The sequence below is a fragment of the Diuraphis noxia genome, unplaced genomic scaffold, assembly GCF_037042655.1.
Source record: "Diuraphis noxia isolate RWA-SAM2 unplaced genomic scaffold, SU_Dnox_SAM2 contig0001, whole genome shotgun sequence".
Lineage (NCBI taxonomy): Eukaryota > Metazoa > Arthropoda > Insecta > Hemiptera > Aphididae > Diuraphis > Diuraphis noxia.
This window is the reverse complement of record NW_028301711.1, coordinates 96,210,677-96,235,358: the sequence shown is the minus strand read 5'-3', so window position 1 is coordinate 96,235,358 and position 24,682 is coordinate 96,210,677. Positions and strand designations below refer to the sequence as shown.

Here is a 24,682-nt window from a genome sequence, read left to right as displayed (position 1 = left end):
GTAACTGGTACATTGTTGTATTCATGCATAGCTTATAGATCGAAAGTGTTATATAAATATATAATATTATTTTGTCGGCTTTCTTCAATACTTTATAATAAAATCATGTATGTTAATAAATTTTTCAGTAGCGTAGCTATAGAATTTTTGGACGGAGCAAAATTTGTTTTCCCAGTCAAAATCTTGAAATTTAATAAACTTCAATGTTATTGCTGCAATTTAAAATGATCATGCAATCATATTATGGGCATAATTAATTTTTTTAGAAGTCAAGGTTCAAACCTGAAATTTCATCGATATTGGATATTTAAATGATATTTTTTAGTGACATGTAACTTTTCGTTATTAAGTAAAATATTACAAATTAGAGTGTAATATTACGTTGTAATTATTACTATTATTATTATTACTATTATTATTATTATTATTATTATTATTATTTTCTATTCTGCGATAAAAATGATGTACGCACAGAGCTGCAGCAGCAGGCTATGTTATAGTTAAACGTACCATATTCCTTGTATCTTTCAATTATTCCCGGTTCTGGTGACACTGAATTCACAAGACGCATCAGCCACGGCGCGTCGGTCACGGTAGTGGTAACGGTGGTAAGTAGATGCTACTGCCGGGTTGAGATACGGGACTGATACCACACTTGGAGGTAGATCAGACAGTATCGCCGCATCGGTGCGAGAAACGTGTGTTGTGGTTACTGTTTAGTGTGAGCGCTGGACGGTAGACGCGTAGTTGTCGTTTCATCCATTGTTCACGACGCCGTCATTTTGTAAATTTGTTGCCGCAGCGTCTTACTGGCGAGTGCCGACATTTTATTTTGCTGTTCACTCCGTGTCCCGTGCGTGACGTTTGTCGAGACGCTATTTTTCTAGAGCAGTAGCCATATTTAGTTGTTATTTACTACTACATTTTCAAGTGAGTTCCTATCGTGTGCGTGCGTTGTACACTCCACATCAGTAATAATTATTATTTCGCAAACGTCTTCGGATTCGATTTATCACACGTGGAATTCTGTCTAGGTACTGTTATTCAGGTAACCTCATGTTGTTGACGTTTAAGCCACCTTCTCCGCACAATCACGCCATCTTTGCTTCACTTCACTTTGCTTCATCGTGCGCGTGCTTGCTGGTTCTTGTTAAAATAAATGCTTTTCTTTTTCGTATCTACCCGTCACATAATGCGTGTCGAAAAAGAATTTTTGTCCATTAGTTTAAGCTACTTTCTTTCTCGTTATCTCAACTGGAGAAACGCAGATTTATTCCGTTTTCATGACTCGGTTTTTATCATTGTTCAATTGACTTAATTATTGCCGACTTTATGAACGTTTCCATACCATTTGTTTAATTTTTTCACGTCAGTAATAATCAATATCTATCATAGAAATCTTTTGATTTGAGTTGCTACTCGTGGAGTTTCGTCTAAAAACTATTCAGGTAACATGACGTTGACTTTTAAGCCACTGTTGCTTTTCTCTATGCCCGATACGATTGAGCCATAATTTGTCTCACACAGCTTTACTTTTATTTATCAAACACACGTTTCTGTTGACAACTGTTTTGAATACGCCCAGTTACCTATCTGCCACATTTTGAAAAATATTTTTTGTCTTCTAGTTTGTTGGTACCGACTCTCTCCCCTTAACACAACACCGTCCGTGATTTCGGCTGTTATGCCTAGTTTACACGCTGCGCAGTACTTGTCATTAGTGCTTGTCACTCGCACTATGACTAGCTACTTGTCATTAGTAAATAGAACGGCGTTCTATTCACTCGCACTCCCGGTTTTACTAATACTAAGCACTATTTTTTCTTTTCACACGCAATGTGTGAGTGCGAGTGACAAGTACTAATGACAAGTACTACGCAGCGTGTAAACCCGGCATAACTCTGTGATACCGCTTAGTTCATACCATAATGTGAAATGAAACAAATTAAACTAGTGGCAAAGTAGACATATTGCATGATGTAGTATGTCACAAATGTTACAATAGTTCTAAATTTGTAAACAATTAAATATATTAAAATATCAGTCAAAATATGTGTAATATATCTAATTTAAACCTTCTATTCGTTCATATACACTGTTTTGGGAAGGCCGTCAGAAACAACGATTATCCGTGCCTAAAAATAACAAAACTCAAACCATTTATAGGTAGATTTAAATTTAGAGTTAATAGTCTATAGCCTGTGTACATTTCAGAGATTATTAAAATAAAACCAATTAAATTATGGTGAATATAAACGTGCTCTTACTGACGCATGTACACATCAATAGCGTTGAAAGTGTTAAAGTAATTTGTGTAGCACCCAGATTGATTTCATTTTTTTCTTGGATAATTTTTAGTAATGTGAAATATTTTTACTGGACCCAGTAGGACCTACTATTAAATCACAAATTGGTACTTATCAGTTATCACGAATACCTAATCCCAAATATCTGTTTGGTTATCAATAAACAATTCGGTAAGGCTTAAATTGGTGGCTTTGGCAAAATAGTAGAAATCGACTAGTCTTTTTAAAAGCTGTAAAATTAATGTTGGTAGAGTTTTATCTCAACAATGGATTTTTGGGGGCATTTGTCTTGAAAACGATAAAATGTTTTTTAGTTTAAGTTAAAGATTGGACTGCGTCTACACTTATATAAGCAATAAAATATTACACAAACCGAAATATAACTATTTATTTCAATATTATTGGCATGGTTATAAAACTGATAAACTAAATTGAACTTACAATTTCTTAAATCAATCCTCAAACTGGTTTTCACACATAGAATGTCAAAAGGTTCTAAGAGATCCCCTAAATGGTACAACAAAAAACAGAGGTAGGTATAGTTCGATCCAGTGGCGCCCAACCCTATTACTAGGTGTAGAGGTCGCTACACCTTGAAAATATGGGGTGGTTGACAGATGGGTATAATAACATAAAATAATTAACTTGAAATTTGTTCATTATTAATTATCATATTGGTTGGTACATACCTATTTACAGAGCTATTTTCTAATATTATCAATTAAAATATGATAAAATGTTTGAAATAATATAATTTTGCGTTTGTTATGGGGTGGGTGAGTAGGTAAAATTAATTCTTGCTACACCTGAAATATATATCTTGGGTGCCACTGGCTCATCCGCATTCTAAACAATTGTTTGGTTGAATTCATGTGACGTTAAAAGCACAATAATCCATTTATAGGCATTTTAAATTACACGGTTGAGTATCTTCTTGAGTTAATTTCTAATTTTGAATTGTATTCCTAGTTTATTTTTAATTCATTTTTTAAATTACGCTGTTTAAAGGAATGTAGTTGCAATAACCAATAAGTACCCATACATTTAATGGATAGGATATTTAAATTCATGATCAATACATAATATAATATAACTCATTTTTGAAACAGAGTTGATTATCATTTTCTGAGAAATAGCAGCCTAATCTGTAGGTAGATGATGTAAGTTATAAAGTTAAGAGGTTAATTTTTTTTTTTTGAGTAAGATGAAAATAAAAGTTGGAAATCGTTGATTAATAGGTACTTAGTTAATGCTCAATTTTTATTATTAGGTATGATTTTATAATTTATTTAGGTTAAGAGGGAACTTGAAGATAGCATTCTAAAAATCATTGACAATCAATGCTTTTAGTCATTCTAGTGGCGGCTTGAGTCTACAAAATTTAAAGAACAAGCTTCACCCACCCTTCTATCAACTAAATATACTATGACCAATACAATATTTTAAGGTTCTCCATAATTTGAATTTTACACGTAGTTCTTCAATTAATAATAGATACATTTATGGTTAAGTAGAATGACTAATCTTCGAGCTAATCTTCTGTTACGATGTGTTATTTAAAAAAAAAAAAAAAATTGTATGAAAATTAGGGTGTCCAGATTTGAATGTAAAATGCATTATTTTTTTCTTTGAAAATAATTTTGTCGTACAAAATCTGTTTCATGCATCAGAGAATTTAAATTTTGAATTATTTGCAGCTAAGCTTTTTTTTTTAGAATTTAGGTAATTTTGTTAAATTTTAGTGGGTGTACATAATATAAATTTTAGATTAAACTTAATTGGTAATTCAAAATATTATCCTAAGAAATTTAGTTCTAACCATTTATTTATCCAGGTACCTATTTATAATTGTGATAAGTTCATATTGCCTATATTTATCTACAATTTATTACATGCATAACTCTATGCTACTAACAACTAGTTGGTGTTACATCGTAATCAAGTTTATATCGTTAAGCTCGAATTTTTGTTTGTTCAAAAATGGTTAAAACAATTTTTTGGTAATTTTTTAAAAACGTTATTGCGTTTAAATTAATTTTTTTGACCCATACAATTTATTATGTGGGTGGGTAATTTTGTTTGGGTAGGTACACATGCTGTATGTCATCCACAAAAAATGACTACTTTTGTTGTATGCTATCTACGTGAAAAAATGTATTCCTAACCGAGACCTCTAATAATTATGTTCGGTTCTATCTCAGATGCATTTAATATCATGAAAAATAAAACCAAACTCTTATCCCGATATCTGATGATTTCACTAAGCTCGGACCGTACCCAATACCAAATAGACCATAATATGAAAAAACTTAATGAGGAATTGGCTTCACGTATATCCAAAGGAGAAATTGACTTAACTATAAAATTTATAAGAGAAGTACCAACAATTATTCAAAAATCTATTATTAATAATGTACAAAATCCCATAAATTTTTAAATTTGCATGTTTTTTACCAAAATGTTAGAGGTCTGAGGACCAAATTAATTTATTTTCGTAATTATATTCTTACTTTTGATTGTGATTTATTATTTTTATCTGAAGCTTTGCTTAATATAAATTATAGTGATGATGAATTAGGACTTGTTAATTATAATATTTTTAGAGCTGACCGTGAATCTAGTCATGAAGTCAGTCAGGGGTGGTGGAGTTTTATTAGCTATAAATATTAAATACAATTGCATTAGAATACCCACAGAAAGTATTGTTGGTATAGATTTTGTTTTTACTTTATTAAATTACAACAATTGTAAATTGTTATTGAGCTGCGTTTATGTACCTTCAAATACACATAATTATAGTTATACTAGTTATTGTGAACTTGTAGAAAGATTAATTTCCTCTTATTGTATTACAAATATTTTAATCATATGTGATTTCAATTTACCCGGGTTTGTGTGGTCAATCAATGAACCTTCATCAAATAATATTGTTAATTTGGTTGCAAATAGTCTCATTAACTTTCTTGATTTAATACAGTGTAATAATGTTATAAATCATCGCCAAGATATACTCGACTTATTTTCTCAGATTGTCAAATTAATAATATTCGTAAAAGTCTATCCCTTACACCGATTTTTGATGCTTATCATCCACCTTTGGAATTAATCTACCCATTAACCTCTAGTCCAGTTACTCTAGTCGAATCATTAACTCCTATCATGTATAATTTTGATGAAATGTGTACATTTTTATCAGAATTTTATTTTATTTATAATTTTAAAAATATGAGTTTGAATGCTGCTACTTATAAATTCTATGAAATTATAAACCATACTTTTGATGTTTATGTTACTAAATTTAAATTTAATCCCAATAATAATCAAAACTTTACGTGGAAAGATCCTGTCCTTCGAAATCTTATTCAATTAAAAAAACAAGCCCATAAACAATTTAAATTAAGTAATTCTCAACATGATTATTTTACTTTTTCTGAACTGCGTAAAAAATGTAAGTCTTTATCTGCCCAAGTCCATGCAAACCATATCTTTAAAATTGAAAAAAAAATAAATAGTGACTCGAAGTATTTTTGGAAATATATCCAATCCTTGAGATCAAATAAAACTAACATCCCTGCTACTGTTTACCTGGATAATATTGTTTCTGGCAATATTAATTGTACAACAAAATTATTTGCTGATTATTTCTCCTTCGTTTACGCTGATTATTCTAAAAATACTAATTTTTATGACGACTCTCTGTTAATCAGACATGATATTAATTTGAGTACTTGGTTTATTTCGGAGTTTGAAATTGCGGATATGCTCAGTGCATTAAGTGTGCGATCTGGTATAGGACCAGTTGGTATCCCTTCATCATTTTTGAAAGCATGTAAATCAACATTAATTAAACCTTTATTTTACTTATTTAATTTATCACTCAGTACTGGTATTTTTCCCGATGTTTGGAAAAAATCATTTATTACGCCAATTCATAAATCTGGTGACAAAAGTAATGTACGTAATTATCGTCCAATTTCTAAATTATCAGTTATACCAAAATTGTTCGAGGCAATCATTACAACAAAATTGACTAACCTATTGGTAAGTTACATAAGTCCTACCCAACATGGTTTCCTACCCAAGCATTCCATTCTAACGAATCTTTTAACCTATCAATCACACTTATTACAATCGTTTGATCAAAATTGTCAAATTGATTCAATTTATACAGACTTTAAAAAAGCTTTCGATAAGGTGAATCACCTACCATCAGGTGTTCCTCAAGGTTTGCATTTGGGTCCACTACTTTTTCTATTTTTCATTAATGATTTGCCTCTGGTTTTTAATAATTCTATACAATTATTGCTTTTTGCGGATGATGCTAAATTGTTTTGCTCGATTCAATCTATATCAGAATCTGAGATATTATAAGATCAGCTAAATAAGTTTTATACTTAGAGCGTGAATAACTGTCTTGAATTAAACATTGACAAGTGTAACGTTAACCTGTTCCAAAAACCCAATTATATTTAATTACAAGCTTAATAGTACAAAATTAGTCAGAGTAACCGTAATTAAAGACTTAGGAATATATTTTGAATCAGATTTTTCTTTTAAGTTCCATCATAAGAACATTTTAAATAAATCCTATAGAATGCTAGGTTTTATTAATCGGAATACACAAAATTTTAAGCAGCCTTCTAGTTTGAAAACTTTATATTGCTCGCTCGTACGATCTTCACTAGAGTTTGGATCCATAATTTGGTCTCAAAACCTGTCTACGTACTTGAATGATCTAGAAGCGGTCCAATATACATTTTTGAAAAGAAAAGCTTATGTCTCTAATATGCCTATCTCTAGTAATTTATTTAAACCCGTTCAACACTCAATAGGTCTTGATTCGATTGATCTAAGAAGACAACTCTCTGATTCATTATTTATATATGATCTATTAAATGGTTTCATTGATTGTCCACATCTACTGGCTTTATTAGGTATCAAGGTTCCCACTTTCTTCTCCAGAACTAGGTAATGATTCATTTGTCATGCCCTACTATCGAAAAAGTTAAGGTGCCAATACGTTTTTCCCTCGCACACTGTCATTAGCTAATAAAATATCCCCATCAATAGATTTTTTTTGTTTCATGTCGTAATAAATTTAAGTTCAATGTTTTATTAATATTAAGATGCATTAACGATGTTTAAAAGTTTATAATATTTTTCATGTAATAGTTATATTTCTCTATTTGTACTTTGTTTCTTGTTTTTTTTGTAATCATAGTATTTAAGTTTCCGTTCTTGTAATTTGTCAACCTTATTATATCTTATGTTCAAAGGGCTCAAGCCCGTTAAATCAATAAATAAATAAATGTAAAGGTAGGTGCAATAAGTATATTTTGGTATTTGCTGATTTACTCTTAGTCCTTAGATACACAGATATTTAAAGGTATCCTGTATTTTTATATGAACCAGGGGATTAATTATTACTGGAAGTCATATTAAGTAATAAAACATATTACAAACATATTACCTACCTGTTATATTAATATTAATTGATATTGTAAAATAAGATCAATATTTTTTTTTTTTTTTTTAAATATGCATATAGGCATGTTTTAATTTTATGTGTCGGTGGATGGGTAGCTTCAATATTTGCTTCTATGGATAAAATATTTGGACACCACTGCAGAGTTTCATTTAGTTTTTGCCAGAATTACGATTTTGTCTTAACCTAAATAGAATATAGTTTACCAGTGTGTATACCTAACAATGATAGCAGCTTACATTTATGAATGAGGTTGTCACTGTATTTTAAGAACTCTTAATTTGTTTGTTATAATGTCCTATTCAAATTACATGATTGCACAGTATTTGGTTAAGCATTTTCCATAATTTTTTCATGTTTTCCCTCATTTATTTTAAGAGCAAATAAGTATTTTGTATAACAATGTTATTAATTTTTTTAATGTAATCATTTTGATATACATAACGCTGCTTTCAAAAATATAAAATAATTTAAAATAACAGTGGATATGTTTTAGTAATATTAGAGACTGAGGTTATATCTTAATTTATCATTACGAAACAAGATTTATATAAAAAATAATATGTAAAAATACATACAATGCAGTACAATAAGATAACATTTATTAGAAATGTATGTCAACAGATAAACAATTAATTCACTTATAGGTAACATAATAAGAAAAGAAAATCTATACTTATATAATATTATAAAGCTGAAAAGTTAAAAAAGTTTGAACGTGCTAATCTCAGGAACTACTGGTTTAAATTTTAAAATTATTTTTATTGGATTGTCCTCTTATCGACGAAGGCCATTGGCTATATAATATTTTTAGAAAGTCCACAGGTTAAGTTGAAACTTATGAATTTATAAGTAATTTTTGAATTTGCTATTTAAAAAGCACTTCATTATTATTAATGTACTAAGTGTCTCGAGTTCAAACCAGTTTTGATGGTCCAATTTTTTTGCTCTGTTTTCAAACTACTGTTCTCAAACTGTTGTAGTGGTGGAAGAATAGTTACACCTAAAATTCCTGAACCAAGATCAGTTTGGTCATTCATAAGAAGTGTTGAACATGACTGGGCATTAAACAACAAATTAAACATAAATTTTGAATCATATAGAGTTGGAATTTTTAACAGGCAATGAAGGGCACGGGGACCACCTAATAGTAATAAATAAGTCTCTCCTTTTCATTAACCAGTCTTTTGGTATAAAGCCTTTGTATAAATAAAAATTAATTAGTTTTTGGTGTTTAAAATTAACTGTTCCAATATACTAAACTTATGTTGACTATATTGTAAATAAATCAAATTAAAATGTTATACCTAATTTTGTAATAACTCAATATATATTATATAGTGTTGATTAATCATAGATTATTATATTATAGATACATATACGATACATATTTTACATACAAAGGTCTAAGAAAATAACTTTTAAATATTTTTGTATAAAGAAACAAAGTAGCAATCAATAAAAATCAAAATCTAACAAATACTAACATAACACAAAACAATAAATTATTTAAAAATATAACTATATTAAGAAATATTTTGTATTTCTTTTTCGATAGCATCTACATTACGTTTAACTTCTTCAAGTAATCTGATTTTTTTTTCTTTCAGTTCTATTAAATTTTTCCCAGCTCTTGTTATAAGCCATTTCTTGTTCACATTGAATATCATTTTTTTACTCCAGCGCGCTGTTGTAATATGACCTAGTAGCAGGCCCGTAGCCAGACCAAATTTTCAGGAGGGGCAAAGCAAATTTTTTTTTTTTATTATATATAAAAACAATATTAATGCAATTTTTAATGTATTTACATTTTACACTGACATCTCATTAAATTAACATAACTATAATTTTCCATCTAATATAGTAATATCCATTTATAATAGAATATTTTGGGAATTTACAATGAAACATTTATTTAAAAAATACAAAACGAATAATACTAAATAATAAAAATAAAAATAAAATTAAAGTTTACGTAGATATTTATAATATTCATAATATTTACTGATCATATTTACATATGGTTAAATGTGGAACATTTTAATATTAATTAATACAGCTTCAATATTTTAAATATTTCATGAACAATATTCAAGCCAATCAAATAATTTAAACCATTGACTTCTAAAAGATGTACCACCTACATTAGGATACGACGGAAGAATTATTTGATTTTTTTTATGTGTTTGAAAAATCAGTTGTCTATATGTTTCATTAATTATTGAAGTATTTTCTGATGTTTTATCATTATTTGAAGTACTTTTGGGCGTTTTATTATTTTTGGTAGTATTTTCAGATGTGTTTTTGGTTGTTTTGATTACCCATGAATCCATATTATGTGTTTATGTTTAATAAAAAATAAAACTAAAAATAATATTTTGTTTAATTACCTATTTCATTGTATTAATTATATATATTTATTTATAAAAAATTTCGCTCATTGAATTTGCCTCAAATTTAATAAATCTGAATTTAATCATAATACAACAATTTATTAACTTACCTTTAAATAACAGTGATATAATTTTTTTGGCAAATGAAAGTATATTTAGGTGTTTTATTATTATAATAAATGCATTTATGTACATTGATAGCCGATAGGAAAGTATTGAGCTACGATAACGATAGCAATCAATTTGAAAACGGTCGTTGTAACACGTCGGTATTGTCATGTCTCGGAATGTCCGAAATAAATACTACAATACAGCTAATTTTACATTATAATTCCTTATTAATACTGAATCCTCGATTAACTGTAACCAGAGTTGGGCAAAATTTTATCTAGATAATTATTCGAATAAAAAATTTTAAAACAACATTTTTTTCAAATAATTTTCATAGCTAATTATTCAATTAATTTTAGTTTAATTAGTTGATTAAACTTTAACTTTAGTTGGTAATTTTAAACATGGAAATTTCCCATATAATATCTAAATGACTAATCTAAGAAGAAACTGTAGCTCTACAAACGCTTTCATAATCGCCTACAAACCTACCAAAATCCATTAATAAAGAGCCTTTACACCTAAACCATACCGGGAAACCCTGGGTGTCGTCTAAAAAGGAACTGGGTCCGTGACTTGTTATAAATAAAAAATCAAAAAAAAAAAACAACCAAGTTCTAAACAGCGTTAATTCCCAGCCAAGTGTCACCAATGGGTGACTTCTTAATTCAAAATATTCTTGCTACTATTATAATATCATATATACTTATCATGCTATGTTGTATAGATTGTGTATTTCAAATTGATGAATTGATTGATTAAAAAAAAAATGTCTAATCTATTTATACATTTTTGTAAGGAGCTCAATATAAGTAGAATAATTGTATTTTAAGAATATTTTTTGAATAATTTTTTATTCAAATAAATCGTTGTGAATATTATTCGAATAATTGTGAAAAAATTCATTTGAATAATAATTTATTTGAATAACATTTTATCTAAATACAAATTATTCGAATAATGCCCTACTCTGACTGTAGCATCCCATGTGAAAAAATAAATGAATAACTATAAACTTTTTTCAACAAATCTATTTCAATATCAGACATTTCTTCCTGTACAGATATATTTCTCCAAAAATGATGCAACCTAGTTTCATGAATAGCATTTAAATTTTAAATCTTTCAAGAAATGTCTCATTTGAAAAAAAGATTAATAAAACCTCTTTCAATTACATCTGCTTTACTTATCCAACAATGTTAGATCATGTGTGCTAAACTAGTTTTTAAACAATGCAATGCCACTTATCCTCTTGATGATGATATACAATCGGGTTACAAAATGTTAGTCCTTTCACCAGTTTAAACTTCAAGGGAGATCTATCTAAAATTATATTTATAAAAATAGAAAATACTTTTGTATTTTTTAAAATCTAAGAAGTAATTAAAAATAAATCTTACTTTGTAAGAAACTTTTGACCGAAAGTTTGTAGGATAATTAAACATTTAGTTCTAAATATGTACATGTCTTCATTGTTGTCTATGATTATTCAAATAGCAGCTCATGTGTCCATTTACTGGATCACTTGTATCACCTAATAGTGAATTAATATTCTTGTTGTTTGAGATCTATTTGTGAGGGGTGTAGTGGCCGGGCGGATTTAGGCGTCGGTTGCAACACGCACCATCGCCGGTTTGAATCCTGGTCACGGGCAGCATCGCTTTCTGGGTAGTTCACGCTGTCTGGGAAGAGAAGCCGCCGCCCCCCACCCAGGCATGGCAGATACCTACAGGTGTCTACTAGAAATTCTGTCAAATAGGCGTCCGAACTATAGGTCTTCATGCCTACTCCCGGACATAGCACCATACGAAAAAAAAAAAATTTATTTATGATTTAATTTAAACCAAAACCAATATGTGTTGAAATTTTATACTGCTTTTAATTTTTTTAAGAGCAGGACATGTGATACAGAATCAAAGTCTTTTGTTATAACTAAGAATATACCTACACATATTTTACTTTTGTTTAATGATACATAGATTAAATTTGAAAAATATGAAATTGCATCTTGGCAACTCATATGATCTCTAAAACCAGATTGCATATCAGTTATAGTTTTTTTTTTCTTCAAAAGTGAATTGGTTTAATTGTATCTAAGCACATTTTTCTATAACTTCAGCTATACCAGATATTAAATTTTTTAAGAAATTGTTCTCTGTGAAATATGTCTGTATGAGTTAATTTTATACGTATTAATTTATTTTTGTTTTAATTTTTTATTATTTTTTGAATTTTCATCTCAATTTATTGTTTAAATATCATTTTAAAATTGATTAACTATTTTTGCACCCATGGCTGTAAAATAATTTTTAAATATATGGGCATATTTATGTTGATTAATTAATTTTGTGAATTATTTGTGAAATTGGTTCTTTTTTTTTATTAATTTCTTGTAGATTAAATTGTTTTATTAAAAACAATTTCATCATGAATCCTTATGACTTTGGTGTTTTCATCTTTCTGTACTAAAATATCTGTTCCACTCACCTATACATATTTTTAGTTTTTATTTTTTTGTCATTGTCTTTGATCTTCCCAGTAGTAATCTTTTGAATTTTGTCAAATGACTATATAGATTTTCAATATCGATCAGTCACTTCTATATTGATTAGATATTTATTGCTTTTTCTCTGCTGGAATAAAAACTGGTTTTTACCTACAATTTCAACTGATTTTTCTAAACTGTTTTCTGGTCTAATTCATCCCCTTTAATTTTTAGTTCTTTCTACCTGGAACCAAGGCAACAATTATATTTTTATGTTACAAATCAGTTGTTAATGTATTCCTGTCTCTAATTCAAAATTGTTCCAGTATATTCTTCCCATTTTAAATTTGTTGCAATTTTCTAGTAAAAGTATGTATTTGTATATTTCACACTTAAGTAGGTAGATAATGTGCCAGGTGTAACATACAAACAAGTTGAATGAAACCCAAAACAAAAAAATATTTTTTTCTAATTATTATTTAATGTTGTTATGGGACCGTGGTTCCAACACAAATTAATTTAACGACCGATTAGATATTAATGATAGAGATTTTATTACTGGTTTTTAACTTTACTAATTGCACAATAAATATAGAATGCTCTGTTCTAAATATGACTGACAAACCTCCTCCTTGTGTGTCGGCCTGCGACCCAGCCGGACGCCGAATCGCCTAGTTAGCTGATTCCTGTCGACGAACTGTCAAACACACTATTCCTACACTGCTAATATTATATCATGTAACAACATAATATAATATTATATTATTCAGGGGTTCACAACACCCCCCACACTAAATGATACAAGGGGGTCCTATCACTGTGTTTCACCCAATCTAAAATAAGAGTCTGTAACTTGGAATATCGAAGGTCAGTTCAGTATAATTAAAGTACTATATTTATAATAAAATGTATTTTGACAATGAGAAGGAAAAAAAAATATTATACTCTAGCGTGTTTAAATAATGTGATATGTGTAACCATTAATTATAAATAGTATTTATAATCAATTTTGTAACCTATACAATTTTTCTTAGTACTGTACATTCTTAAAAATTAAATTCATTTTTTCTGTTTTTTGCTCTTTTATAAATTTATTAAACTTGGTGTCATTGGCATGGTGAAGGGGGTAATCAAGTGGCTTCTGAGTTTTATGGAGTGGTGGGATATTAATGTCATGATCTATAGGTAATAATTTAGTAATAACTATGACATTTTGTTGAGTGTAAAACTAAGTAATCAATTCATCTAGCCTCTGAAAAATTTCAAGTTTGCTACTCTACTGTTTAATGTATGTACATGCATTTTAACTAATCTAAATTCACTAGATGATCTATACTCCGTTCGCCAATAAAATGTGATTATTTGCACTTACAACTTGATTTTAGAAACGGTGATTTGGGTGGTTGCCGCAGGGTATGGCACAATATTTTTTGGTTGGAACTTAATTTTCTTAGCGAAAGAAGCTTTGCTTACTATTTACTAGAATTTATAGAATACATACATTTAATATAATTTTTGAAGTATCTTAAATTTTGCAGCAGAAATAAGATTTAATGATTTAATATATGCTAATTTTGCATCTTAAGATAAATCATGAGCTACTGCTGCCAATGTTTAAGGGCATAACATTATCATAGTATCACTATTAAATTTATTAATTTTAGACCTTGACTTCTTACCATGCAGTATCGGTATATGGTTGAAACGCCATGTTTTCTGGTGACTTAGGCCGAGCACCAATGCAGTGAAAAAAAACTGCCATGACCCACTGCATGCTCACTGCTTTGATGTGCGCCCAGCCTTAATGTTATAAAATAAGTAAATTATTTTGTTATTATATTTGTATAATAATAATTTTATATTATACAAACAATCATTCAATTAATATTGATATGGATTTCATTGACTAAGGTGTACAATACACAAAAACAAGAGTTGTTATTAAAATATAAATAACCGTTGATATTATAGATTCTGAATAAGCAATTTTATTTTGAATTTTGACTGTTTTTTACAATAATGTGTATTTTACCTGTCTATCTTTTTTGTGACAGTAAATAATAAAAATACTTAGAATTTCTTCGTTAGAATCTTTTCTTGTAGGAAAGTGAATCCAATATCATGTGGGAAAACAATCACTAAAATAAAGCAAAAAAAAATATGCGGGAATTTTTATACATATTAGTTTTTGGAAAATCGATTTTTTTTTTTAAGAGTAACTATTAAATTCTGTGATATTTGGTTTTGATTGGATCATATTATCATGGTTGATCACATCCATCATGGAAAATGCATTTTGACAACTGTATGTTTTGAGCATATCGATAGTATTAATTTGGTTATATTTTCAAGTATAAGATAACTTTGAAAGTGAGTTCCAAACTTTCATAATCTTATGCTTAAAAAAATTATAAAGAATTCTTGAGCATGGTTACAATGTGGTCTATGTGCTATTTTTGGTATGCATACAATAGATTAGCATCCTCTGTTGGTTAGTATGTGTGGATTTTACTAGATGTATAAAAAGAGATATAAAATTATTTAACTGAGTCAACATTAATTTTTGTGATTATAATAATAGTTTCTTTCTCATTTAAGCAGTAAATTCAAATAATAATATTTTTTGTAAGATATGTTATTAATATCAATATTTTTTTTCAGGAGTTTTAAATATGTCGAGCGAACTGGATCAAGGAAAAATTGATGAAAGTGTACCTGTGGTTCTCCTAAAAGAATCTGAAATAAAAAAGGAGGAAATTGAATCAATAAATCTTATAAGTGATGAAGAAGAAGAAGAATTATCAAACATACACTTCTTACCTTTACCTATACCTGAAGCTGTGCCTTTACCAAGATCATGCCTTGATAATCAGGATAAATCAGATGATGAACCGCCGCGCTGTAAATCTGTACCGTCATCTGTCCCTATACCCATCGAAGGCTGTTTAACTATTAAGTTGGCTGAACGATGTTCATCTATGCCAAAGGATATTAAGAAGTTCATATTATCTCCAGTAATTATAGATTACATTACTATTTCTGATTCTGATTCTGATAGTGATAGTGAATCTTCAATAGAATATAAACCAAAACCATGTCTTAAGCGCAAAAGAAGTCTAATTCCAATAAACCCGGATTTTGAAAATACCCGAAAAACTATGAAACCAGGACCTAAGTCAAAAACAAGAAATATTGCCACTGTTCATGAAATGATAACTAAGGCTAGAATGTTAGAATCAGGAGTGACACTTGACTGCAGTGACACTTCTGATGATGAAATGATGTGGGAAGCTGATGCAGAAGAAGAAACCGACTTAAGTGATGATGAAAATGTTAGTGATGAAGATGCGGAAGAAGAGGAATCAAAAATTGATCCAAATGAAGATATCATAAGTATTACTTCTTCAACTGACGATGAGATGGAGGATTTAGATCCTGAGGTTGGAGAACTAACAATGAGTCGCGAGGAATCCATTTCCTTTGATGATGCTGAAATAGGAAGAGTTCTTTTAAGTTTAAGTAATAAAATTGAATCATTAAATGATAAGACTAATGAAGATGAGGTATCAGAAAATCTTATTGATTCAAATAATGATAAAAAAGCATTGGAAAATAATGTCAACGAACAAAGCAAACTAGAAGACAAGAACTTGGAACATAAAGAATTGATGAATAAAGAAATTGATTTGAATAAAATAACTGGAGATGAAATATTAGAGAATAATGTCAACGAACATAATGAATCAGAAGACAAGAACACGGAAAACAATGTATTGATTAATAAAGAAATTGATTCAAATAAAATAACTGGAAATGAAATATTAGAGAATAATGTCAACGAACATAATGAAACAGAAGACAAGAACATGGAAAACAATGAATTGATGAATAAAGAAATTGATTCAAATAAAATAAATGGAGATGAAATATTAGAGGATAATGTCGACGAACAAAATGAAATAGAAGACAAGAACATGGAAAACAATGAATTGATGAATAAAGAAATTGATTCAAATAAAATAAATGGAGATGAAATATTAGAGGATAATGTCGACAAACAAAATGAAATAGAAGACAAGAACATAGAAAACCAAGAATTGACGAATAAAGAAACTGATTCGAATAAAATAACTGGAGATGAAATATTAGAGAATAATGTCAACGAACAAAATGAAATAGAAGACAAGAATCTGGAAAACAATGAATTGATGAATAAAGAAATTGATTCGAATAAAATAACTGGAGATGAAATATTTGAGAATAATGTCAATGAACAAAATGAAATAGAAGACAAGAACATGGAAAACAATGAATTGATGAATAAAGAAATTGATTCAAATAAAATAAATGGAGATGAAATATTAGAGGATAATGTCGACGAACAAAATGAAATAGAAGACAAGAACATGGAAAACAATGAATTGATGAATAAAGAAATTGATTCAAATAAGATAACTGGAGATGAAATATTAAAAAATAATGTCATCAATTGTAACACAGTAGAAGACAATAACTCGGAAAACCAAGAATTGATAAATAAAGAAATTGATTCCAATAAAATTACAGAAGATGAAAATTACAATAATGAAATATTAAATAATAGCTTAATTGATCCAAATGAAATATAAAAAAAATTGGAGAGTAAAGTTATTTTTTAAAATCAAAAGTTTTTGTGTATAATAATGAAAATAATTATGTGAAGTGATGTTTCCAAAAATAACACAATTATACCAGATGAAGAATTCGACGAATTAAATAATGAAATAAAGAAGATGAAGCTAAAGCTAAACAATAATCATCATAACCAAATTTGTAAATATTTTGTGAATGTACCTTAAATTAGATTTAAAATGAATACATATATGTATAGTAATACATAATATTGTAATGTTTTCAACACTTTGTTCTACACCATACGTTAATGTTTTTAATTTATTAAGTTAATACTATTTGTTGTAAGGTTTTATTTAATATTAAGAAATTGAATGTAATTATATTTATTAAAGTTTTGATGTTTGACCAGAACCATTTCTTAAAAATTTATACATTTAATTAATCTTGAACAAAAAAAATAAATTGAATACATTAAAAAAATATACTTATCAAGTATTATCAGACTAGAACAGGGGTCAGGAACCTTTTTGTAGGAAACAGCCATTTTTTCAAAAAAAATATAAAACTATGATATCCAGGGAGCCGCACTGCAGGTTTAAACAACCTTTTTTTAGTAGGCAATAAAAACATAATAATACATCTTAAATGTAGAAAATATAGAAAAACTTTACTTCATTAATTCATTATTATATATATTTATATTATTATTATTATTATTGTTTATATAAATATAATATAATTTATATTTTACGGATATCAATATATTGGTAATTATCCAAAGAGCTGCAGGTTGCATGTTAAAGAGCCGCAGGTTCCCGACTCCTGGACTAGAATAATAGAGGTAAACAATATTAAGTATATTATATTGTTTGATTTGAAAATATAGATAAATAAATATTGTATATGTACAATATACCTATTTTAAATTACATACAAATTTAAAATAGTTTTTGTGAAATCAAACTACTTCAGGCGTATGACATAAAAATAATTGTATTATACAGTCTAGTTTCCATAACACCAACTTCAATAACTTGAAAAACTTCTATTAATTAGTTTGATATTTTGAAGCGAATTTTTATCCCCCTTCAACTTTGTGTTATCCACACTTGACTGTATATCTGTATAATTATAATTATAAATGATTTTTTTTGGGGTAAGGACATGAACTCACTTTAAGCAATACATAAAATTATACTCAACAAATCATTTACATTTTGCTACAGGAAATGAGGTTCCAAAGTAATTTATAGATTTACAAATTGAAAGCATTCCAAACCATAAATAAATAAAAACTCTTAGTAAATTTTTTTAATTATTTATATAGGCTTATAGAAACAATTTTTTTTTTAATTAGAATTTTAAATTTAATGATCCATAAATGGACTTGCACAATATTTATATAATAACTTGATCAATATTAACTTTTATCATATTTTTTTATAATTGTTGTAAAAATAAATATCTTATACTTCGAATAGGAAAGGTTTAGATTCATCTTGAACCCACATGGGCTAATATACCAACAATAAATTAAATAAATAGAAAAAAAGTTTATTAGTAACACGAAATATAAATTAAAATATTGAAATACTTTATACGTTATATTAAGTTATAATTATTGGCTTATGTTAAAATGTTATTTAATCAGTTTATTTGCAATCAATCGTTGATTACACAATCAATTTCTATATCTTCATGTGAATGAATGCAAATGATGATTGATTCAATATTCATTGTTTTGATGAATATAAAACACAATAAATTGTAACTTTGTATCTAGTTTTTTGATAGTTTTAATTATATTTCATGATACTAATATACTTTTTTACATTTTGCCCTCCATCATTGCTTATATTTGTAGCCATGTTTAGGTTAATCGTTAATGAAAGTCAAATCACATAGTATCATTAGTATCTACATGAGGGTGGCCCAAACTTTTGTAGTTGGTAGACCAATTAACAAATTTATAAACACTAGGGGAGTCACCAAAATAAAATTTATTTTTGTTTATATTTTATTTTATAAAAAAACATATTATAATAATAATATTATAATACAATACATAAATTATTACATTGTAGAATATGTATAGATTAGATTTTTTTTTTGATTCAACAAACTTATAACACTTAAATTATTAAATATATTACTTAACCTAACTATAAGCTTGAGAGCTGCATTTGGCCTTTTGGTCGCGGGTTGGACCAATCCTGACCTACATAATAATACAGTTAACACATGAACGCTAAATATCACAATATTGTAACTGCAATACCTCGTAACTAACACTTTTTAATTGTATAGTAAATTTATAATAAATATTTTTTATTTGTATGATATCATTATAATTAATAATTAAATTCTTTAATCGTTCTGAAAAAATAGATTTGTTTGAATTTTGCTGGGAAACAGATTAACTTGATTTCTGTTTCCAAAAAAGTTTGTAGATTTGTTGTTACATAGTATTGCACTACTGCAGCTAACAGTCACAATAATATTTAAAATGAACTTACTAATTCCTTCTTTGCACAAGTCTACCCATAAGTCTTAAGCGGCCCAGTTTTCGTCACATCTCTTCCAAACGCCATTTCATTTCCAGTCCATAGCAGTGATGTAGTCCTAAAAAATTTTATGGGTACACGCCTGAAACATTGTAAAATAAAACGTGGGGGGCTACGCCCCCCACACCCCCCTAATTAGTACTCGTTCATGTTTTCTACTAGTGATTATAACATATTTGGTAAACAAAACCACAATTTTCATTTATAAATAGCATATTAAGCCATCGACCAACATAAAATTATGGTAGACAAAATACTCAGGGTAGATAGCATATTGAACAAGTATCCACTATTTTATCTATTTATCAGTTGTCTATAATATAATATACAATAATACCTACTACAGAATGATTGATAATTAAACTCATGATCCATAAATAATGTTTAAAAATAAAATACTTGATAAAATTAAAAATTGTATAATTTAACACAAAATATAAATTATTAACATATTATGAAATATTTTAAATACATTTTTAAATAGTTAAAGTAATTGCCATAGTTTATATTTTGGATCTTCAGTTGCAGTGCTGGTATTAACTTTTCTTGATTTGTTGTCATCAGCATCTCTATGGGAGGTTAACCAACTTTCGACATAATCTCTAGGATTCCATCTTTGTAAAGGTGGACCATTAATATTTATGAACATTGAATAAGAAATGTTGTTTATTAACAATCTTGAACGAAGATCTGTACATATATTGTTCATAACACTAAATCCACGTTCGCACTCAGCTGTTGAGCATGGTAATGTCTTGATTAAAATATTTATGTCATTGAGTTCTTCAATTAAAGTTATATCATTATTATCATTGTCATCAATATAGATTCGCATTCCTTTTAATGTCTTTACTTTATTAATACAAAATCTGTCACAAATACGTTGTATTTCTTTTTCACCAAAGCGTATCTCAACTTCAGTAGGCCATAATTTTTTATCAAATATTTGAAAGTCTTCAAGTATTATTTTTTCTTCACCTTCATTTGGTATAAGTCTCATATTTAAATTATTTACTACACTTGTTATAAACTGGTTCTTATTTATACAAGTTATCTTTTCGTTGTTAGATAAAACAACAGTTTTAAATATCATTTTTTCTTTTGCTTTAACAGCTTCTGAAAAATAATTACCATTCATAGTTTTCAATGACTCAATAACTCGTATTGTTCTTCTTATTAGTACATCAGCCTGCAATAGAGACATATCTTGTTTTTGTAAGTCAAGTGATAGTTGTGATATCTCAAAACATCACACATTAAGGCTAAATCTAACAAGAATTGTATACTTCCCAAACGCTTACTAAGCCCACTGTATTTAGACTTAATTTTACCATCACGAAATTTATCTTGAGAAGCTTGAATAAGATGATTATATAATGCTGGATATATTTTCCAAATTACACTAATTGTTCTAAAACTACTTGCTACCCAGCGAACGTCAAGAACTTTTCCAATTTTTAAAAAAATTTCATTTAAACTTGTACAGTGTTCTTTTAATTCAATTTGGTTTTTTGGAGATCTGCTGTATAAGGAATATAAAGAATCTAAAAAATGCTTAAAATGGTTGGTAGCAGTTATGTCCTTTAATGTATCACCAACTGCTAACTCTAATCGATGATTAAGACAATGCTAACTAAAAATTAAGGGATACTTTTCTTTCAAGCGCACAGCCACTCCATTTCTTTTTCCAAGGAGAACACTAGCTCCGTCCGTTACAAACGATACCCAATGTTCTACCAAAAAATTTTCTGTGAATCCAGAAGCATAAAGACATTCTACTAATTGACTGACAATACTAGAAGCGGTTTGACTTTTTAATTCTACCAAATCCAAAAATATAAAAATAGGTTCTGAGCTTAATATTGATGCTTTAACATAAACCACCATACCTGATAAAGAACTTACAGTAGTGGATTCATCTATAAGAATAGATATTTTAGATGCAGTTGCCATAATATTTTGAACTATTTTAGTTTTCATTTTATCTGCAATATGTGAAATAATCTTTGTACTAGAGTACCTAGAATGCAATGTAGTACCAAGGTTAAGTCCATTGAGATGCTGTAATTCAATTAATTTTGAGTGGTCATCATAAGGTCTATTATACTTGGCAATATAGTAAGCTGTTCGAAAAATTTTTTGTGTTGTTTCATAGAAATTAGATTGGCCAGTTTGAAAAGCTTTACTTAATAAATTAGAAGATTTTTGTTGCGAAATTTTTTCAGTTTCTATATGTGCTTTAGACTTTTTATGTTTTAAAATTTTGTGCCGTAAATTAGTCAATCTGGTTGATTTAATTGTATTTAAACCACCATCAATCTTTGTTAAGCACCATTCATTTGATATTTCAACACCTTTACTTTTAAATGTTTTTAATGTATCTACTGACTTACAATATTCACAACCAATTTTTCCATCACTGCATATAAGCCAAGGGTATTTATTCTTTTTTTCAACCCATTGATCATAAGACCAATCTGATGGCCAAGGTACTGAACTTTTAGTAATGCAGTTAATAGTGTCGCACATCTGAAAAAATAAATACATTGGTTATTGATATGATAAATTTAGAACTAGTTATCAGCAAACTTATACTACACAGCATACATTATACTATAAAATGCAAAAAATTAATATTAATTAAAAACTTAAAAATTTTTTGAATAATTGAAACGTTTCAATAATCTTAAATTTGATTATTTGATATTTTATTAACCTAACCTATTTTATTAACTCATTTTATTGAATTCTAATTTAATATTTGATTATTGTAATTATTTTTAGTATTAAAAAAATTAGGTAATATAGATAATTTAGATATTCTAGAATTACAATGGTGGATAAACTTTATAAACATAAATGAATGCACAGGTCACAAAAAAATAATAAATTAAACTACCTATTGTTACTTTACAAAAGTATTATTACTTTATACCTGATTATTTTATATTTTGTACTAAATTTTAATACATTTTATTAAATTCTAATTTAATATTTTATCATTGTAATTTTTAATATTAAAAAAATTAGTAATATAGATAATTTAGAAATTCTAGAATTACAAGTGTGGATAAAATATATAAACATAAACTAAAGCACAGGTCACATAAAAATAATAAATTAAACTAGGTACCTATTGTTACTTTACAAAAGTATTATTACTTTATACCTGATTATTTTATATTTTGTACTAAATTTTAATACATTTTATTAAATTCTAATTTAATATTTTATCATTGTAATTTTTAATATTAAAAAAATTAGTAATATAGATAATTTAGAAATTCTAGAATTACAAGTGTGGATAAAATATATAAACATAAACTAAAGCACAGGTCACATAAAAATAATAAATTAAACTAGGTACCTATTGTTACTTTACAAAAGTATTATTACTTTATACCTGATTTAAGTTTTGAGCATCTTCTGAAATCAATGGATGGGTTGATTTATTATCCTATATTAATTAAACAATTAAAGTTTTGATTAAAGTGTTTTAAAGTAATTTGGTAAAACTTACCATTTTAGATTTTTTCTTTGCCATTGGTGACGGATCATCTTCATCATCTGAATTTTTATTAGTCTTCACAATATTTGGTTTAGCTAAACTAATTTCAATAGTTTGACTAACTTTAGTCTAAACATAAGAAACTGTATTATTAAATTTGAAAAAAAAATTTGTAAATATAATATACATGATATAACTACATCTATCATATTTATCCAATCATATTTTTAAAGCCTCGACATTTTTAAATTAGACTATGTCCAGTAGATACTAGCGACTTACCTACGTAAAAAAACATGATGCTACCAATAAATAATAAAAATTGTCTTACCTTGGTCGTTTTTGTGAGAAATTTCTCCATATTAAGTAAACAAGAACACAAGAAAACGAGACACGACTATACAAAAATTCGATGTATAACGTGCAAGATAATATTATATTTTATATAAATGTACGTGTATACTGTTTAATATTCTCTTTGGTAATAAAGTGGTAACAGTTATAAAATAACATAACTTACCATAATAATACTAATGTGAAAAAGTACTAGGGACAAAACGTTTATATAGAATTGTAATGAATACTTGGAACAATAACTGATAACTGGACAAAACAACAATATTGTAAACGTTACCAAATGGTTTAAAAATAGATTTGTGTACAAAAGACCCTGTACAACACGATTTAAGATAGTACTAGTGTACTACCATAGCCGTGGTACAAGTAAACCATGGACTTTTATGATCTTTTCTTAGTCCGTGAAATAAACAAATTACGCTCATCTTTTTTTACTTATTAAATATCAAAATTTAATAAATATATATATTATTTGATGGGTAACGTTAATTCATCTTATTTATGTTCCGTGTACCCGCGTACTACGATTTTCGTTAAAGGTACACGCATAATTATAAAATTAGGAGGTGGGTACACGCCGTGTACCCCCGTGTACCCTCCACTACACCACTGGACTCCATAGTGATGGTATATTGTATTAAGCACTTACAAGATATATAACTTACTATGTATGTATATTTTAATTCTTGTATTTAATTAATATCATCATTAAATAAAATACCTTTGTGATATTGTGATACACCGATAACTGATAAATTTAATTTAAAAAAAAAACATTTTGATGCATCAAAGTGGATATTCAACCTATCCTACATAATATTAGGTATCTACTTTTGGTAGTTTGGTTTTGAAAATTGTT

General features: G+C 27.8%; 2 protein-coding genes and 1 pseudogene across 4 annotated transcripts; 2 read left to right on the top strand and 1 right to left on the bottom strand.

Annotated features, from left to right (window-relative positions):
* The first annotated feature begins 671 nt into the window (after positions 1-671).
* On the top strand, positions 672-17,805 carry LOC107168381 (uncharacterized). Of its 3 annotated transcripts, none has more exons than XM_089216338.1 (2): positions 672-930; positions 15,442-17,805. In XM_089216338.1, the coding sequence occupies exon 2, from the start codon at positions 15,453-15,455 to the stop codon at positions 17,406-17,408; it is 1,956 nt and encodes a 651-aa protein (XP_089072464.1). In that variant the 5' UTR covers positions 672-930; positions 15,442-15,452; the 3' UTR covers positions 17,409-17,805. The 3 variants fall into 3 exon arrangements, with proteins under 3 accessions (XP_089072464.1, XP_089072463.1, XP_089072462.1); XM_089216337.1 differs by having other exon boundaries at positions 672-1,034; XM_089216336.1 differs by having other exon boundaries at positions 672-1,048.
* On the top strand, positions 6,901-7,278 carry LOC149062570 (uncharacterized). The gene has a single exon (XM_089215360.1). It carries the CDS (start codon positions 6,901-6,903, stop codon positions 7,276-7,278), a length of 378 nt encoding a protein of 125 aa, XP_089071486.1.
* A 1,055-nt stretch (positions 17,806-18,860) lies between the features above and the next one.
* On the bottom strand, positions 18,861-24,248 carry LOC107168378 (E3 SUMO-protein ligase KIAA1586-like; annotated as a pseudogene).
* Between the last annotated feature and the right edge of the window lie 434 nt (positions 24,249-24,682).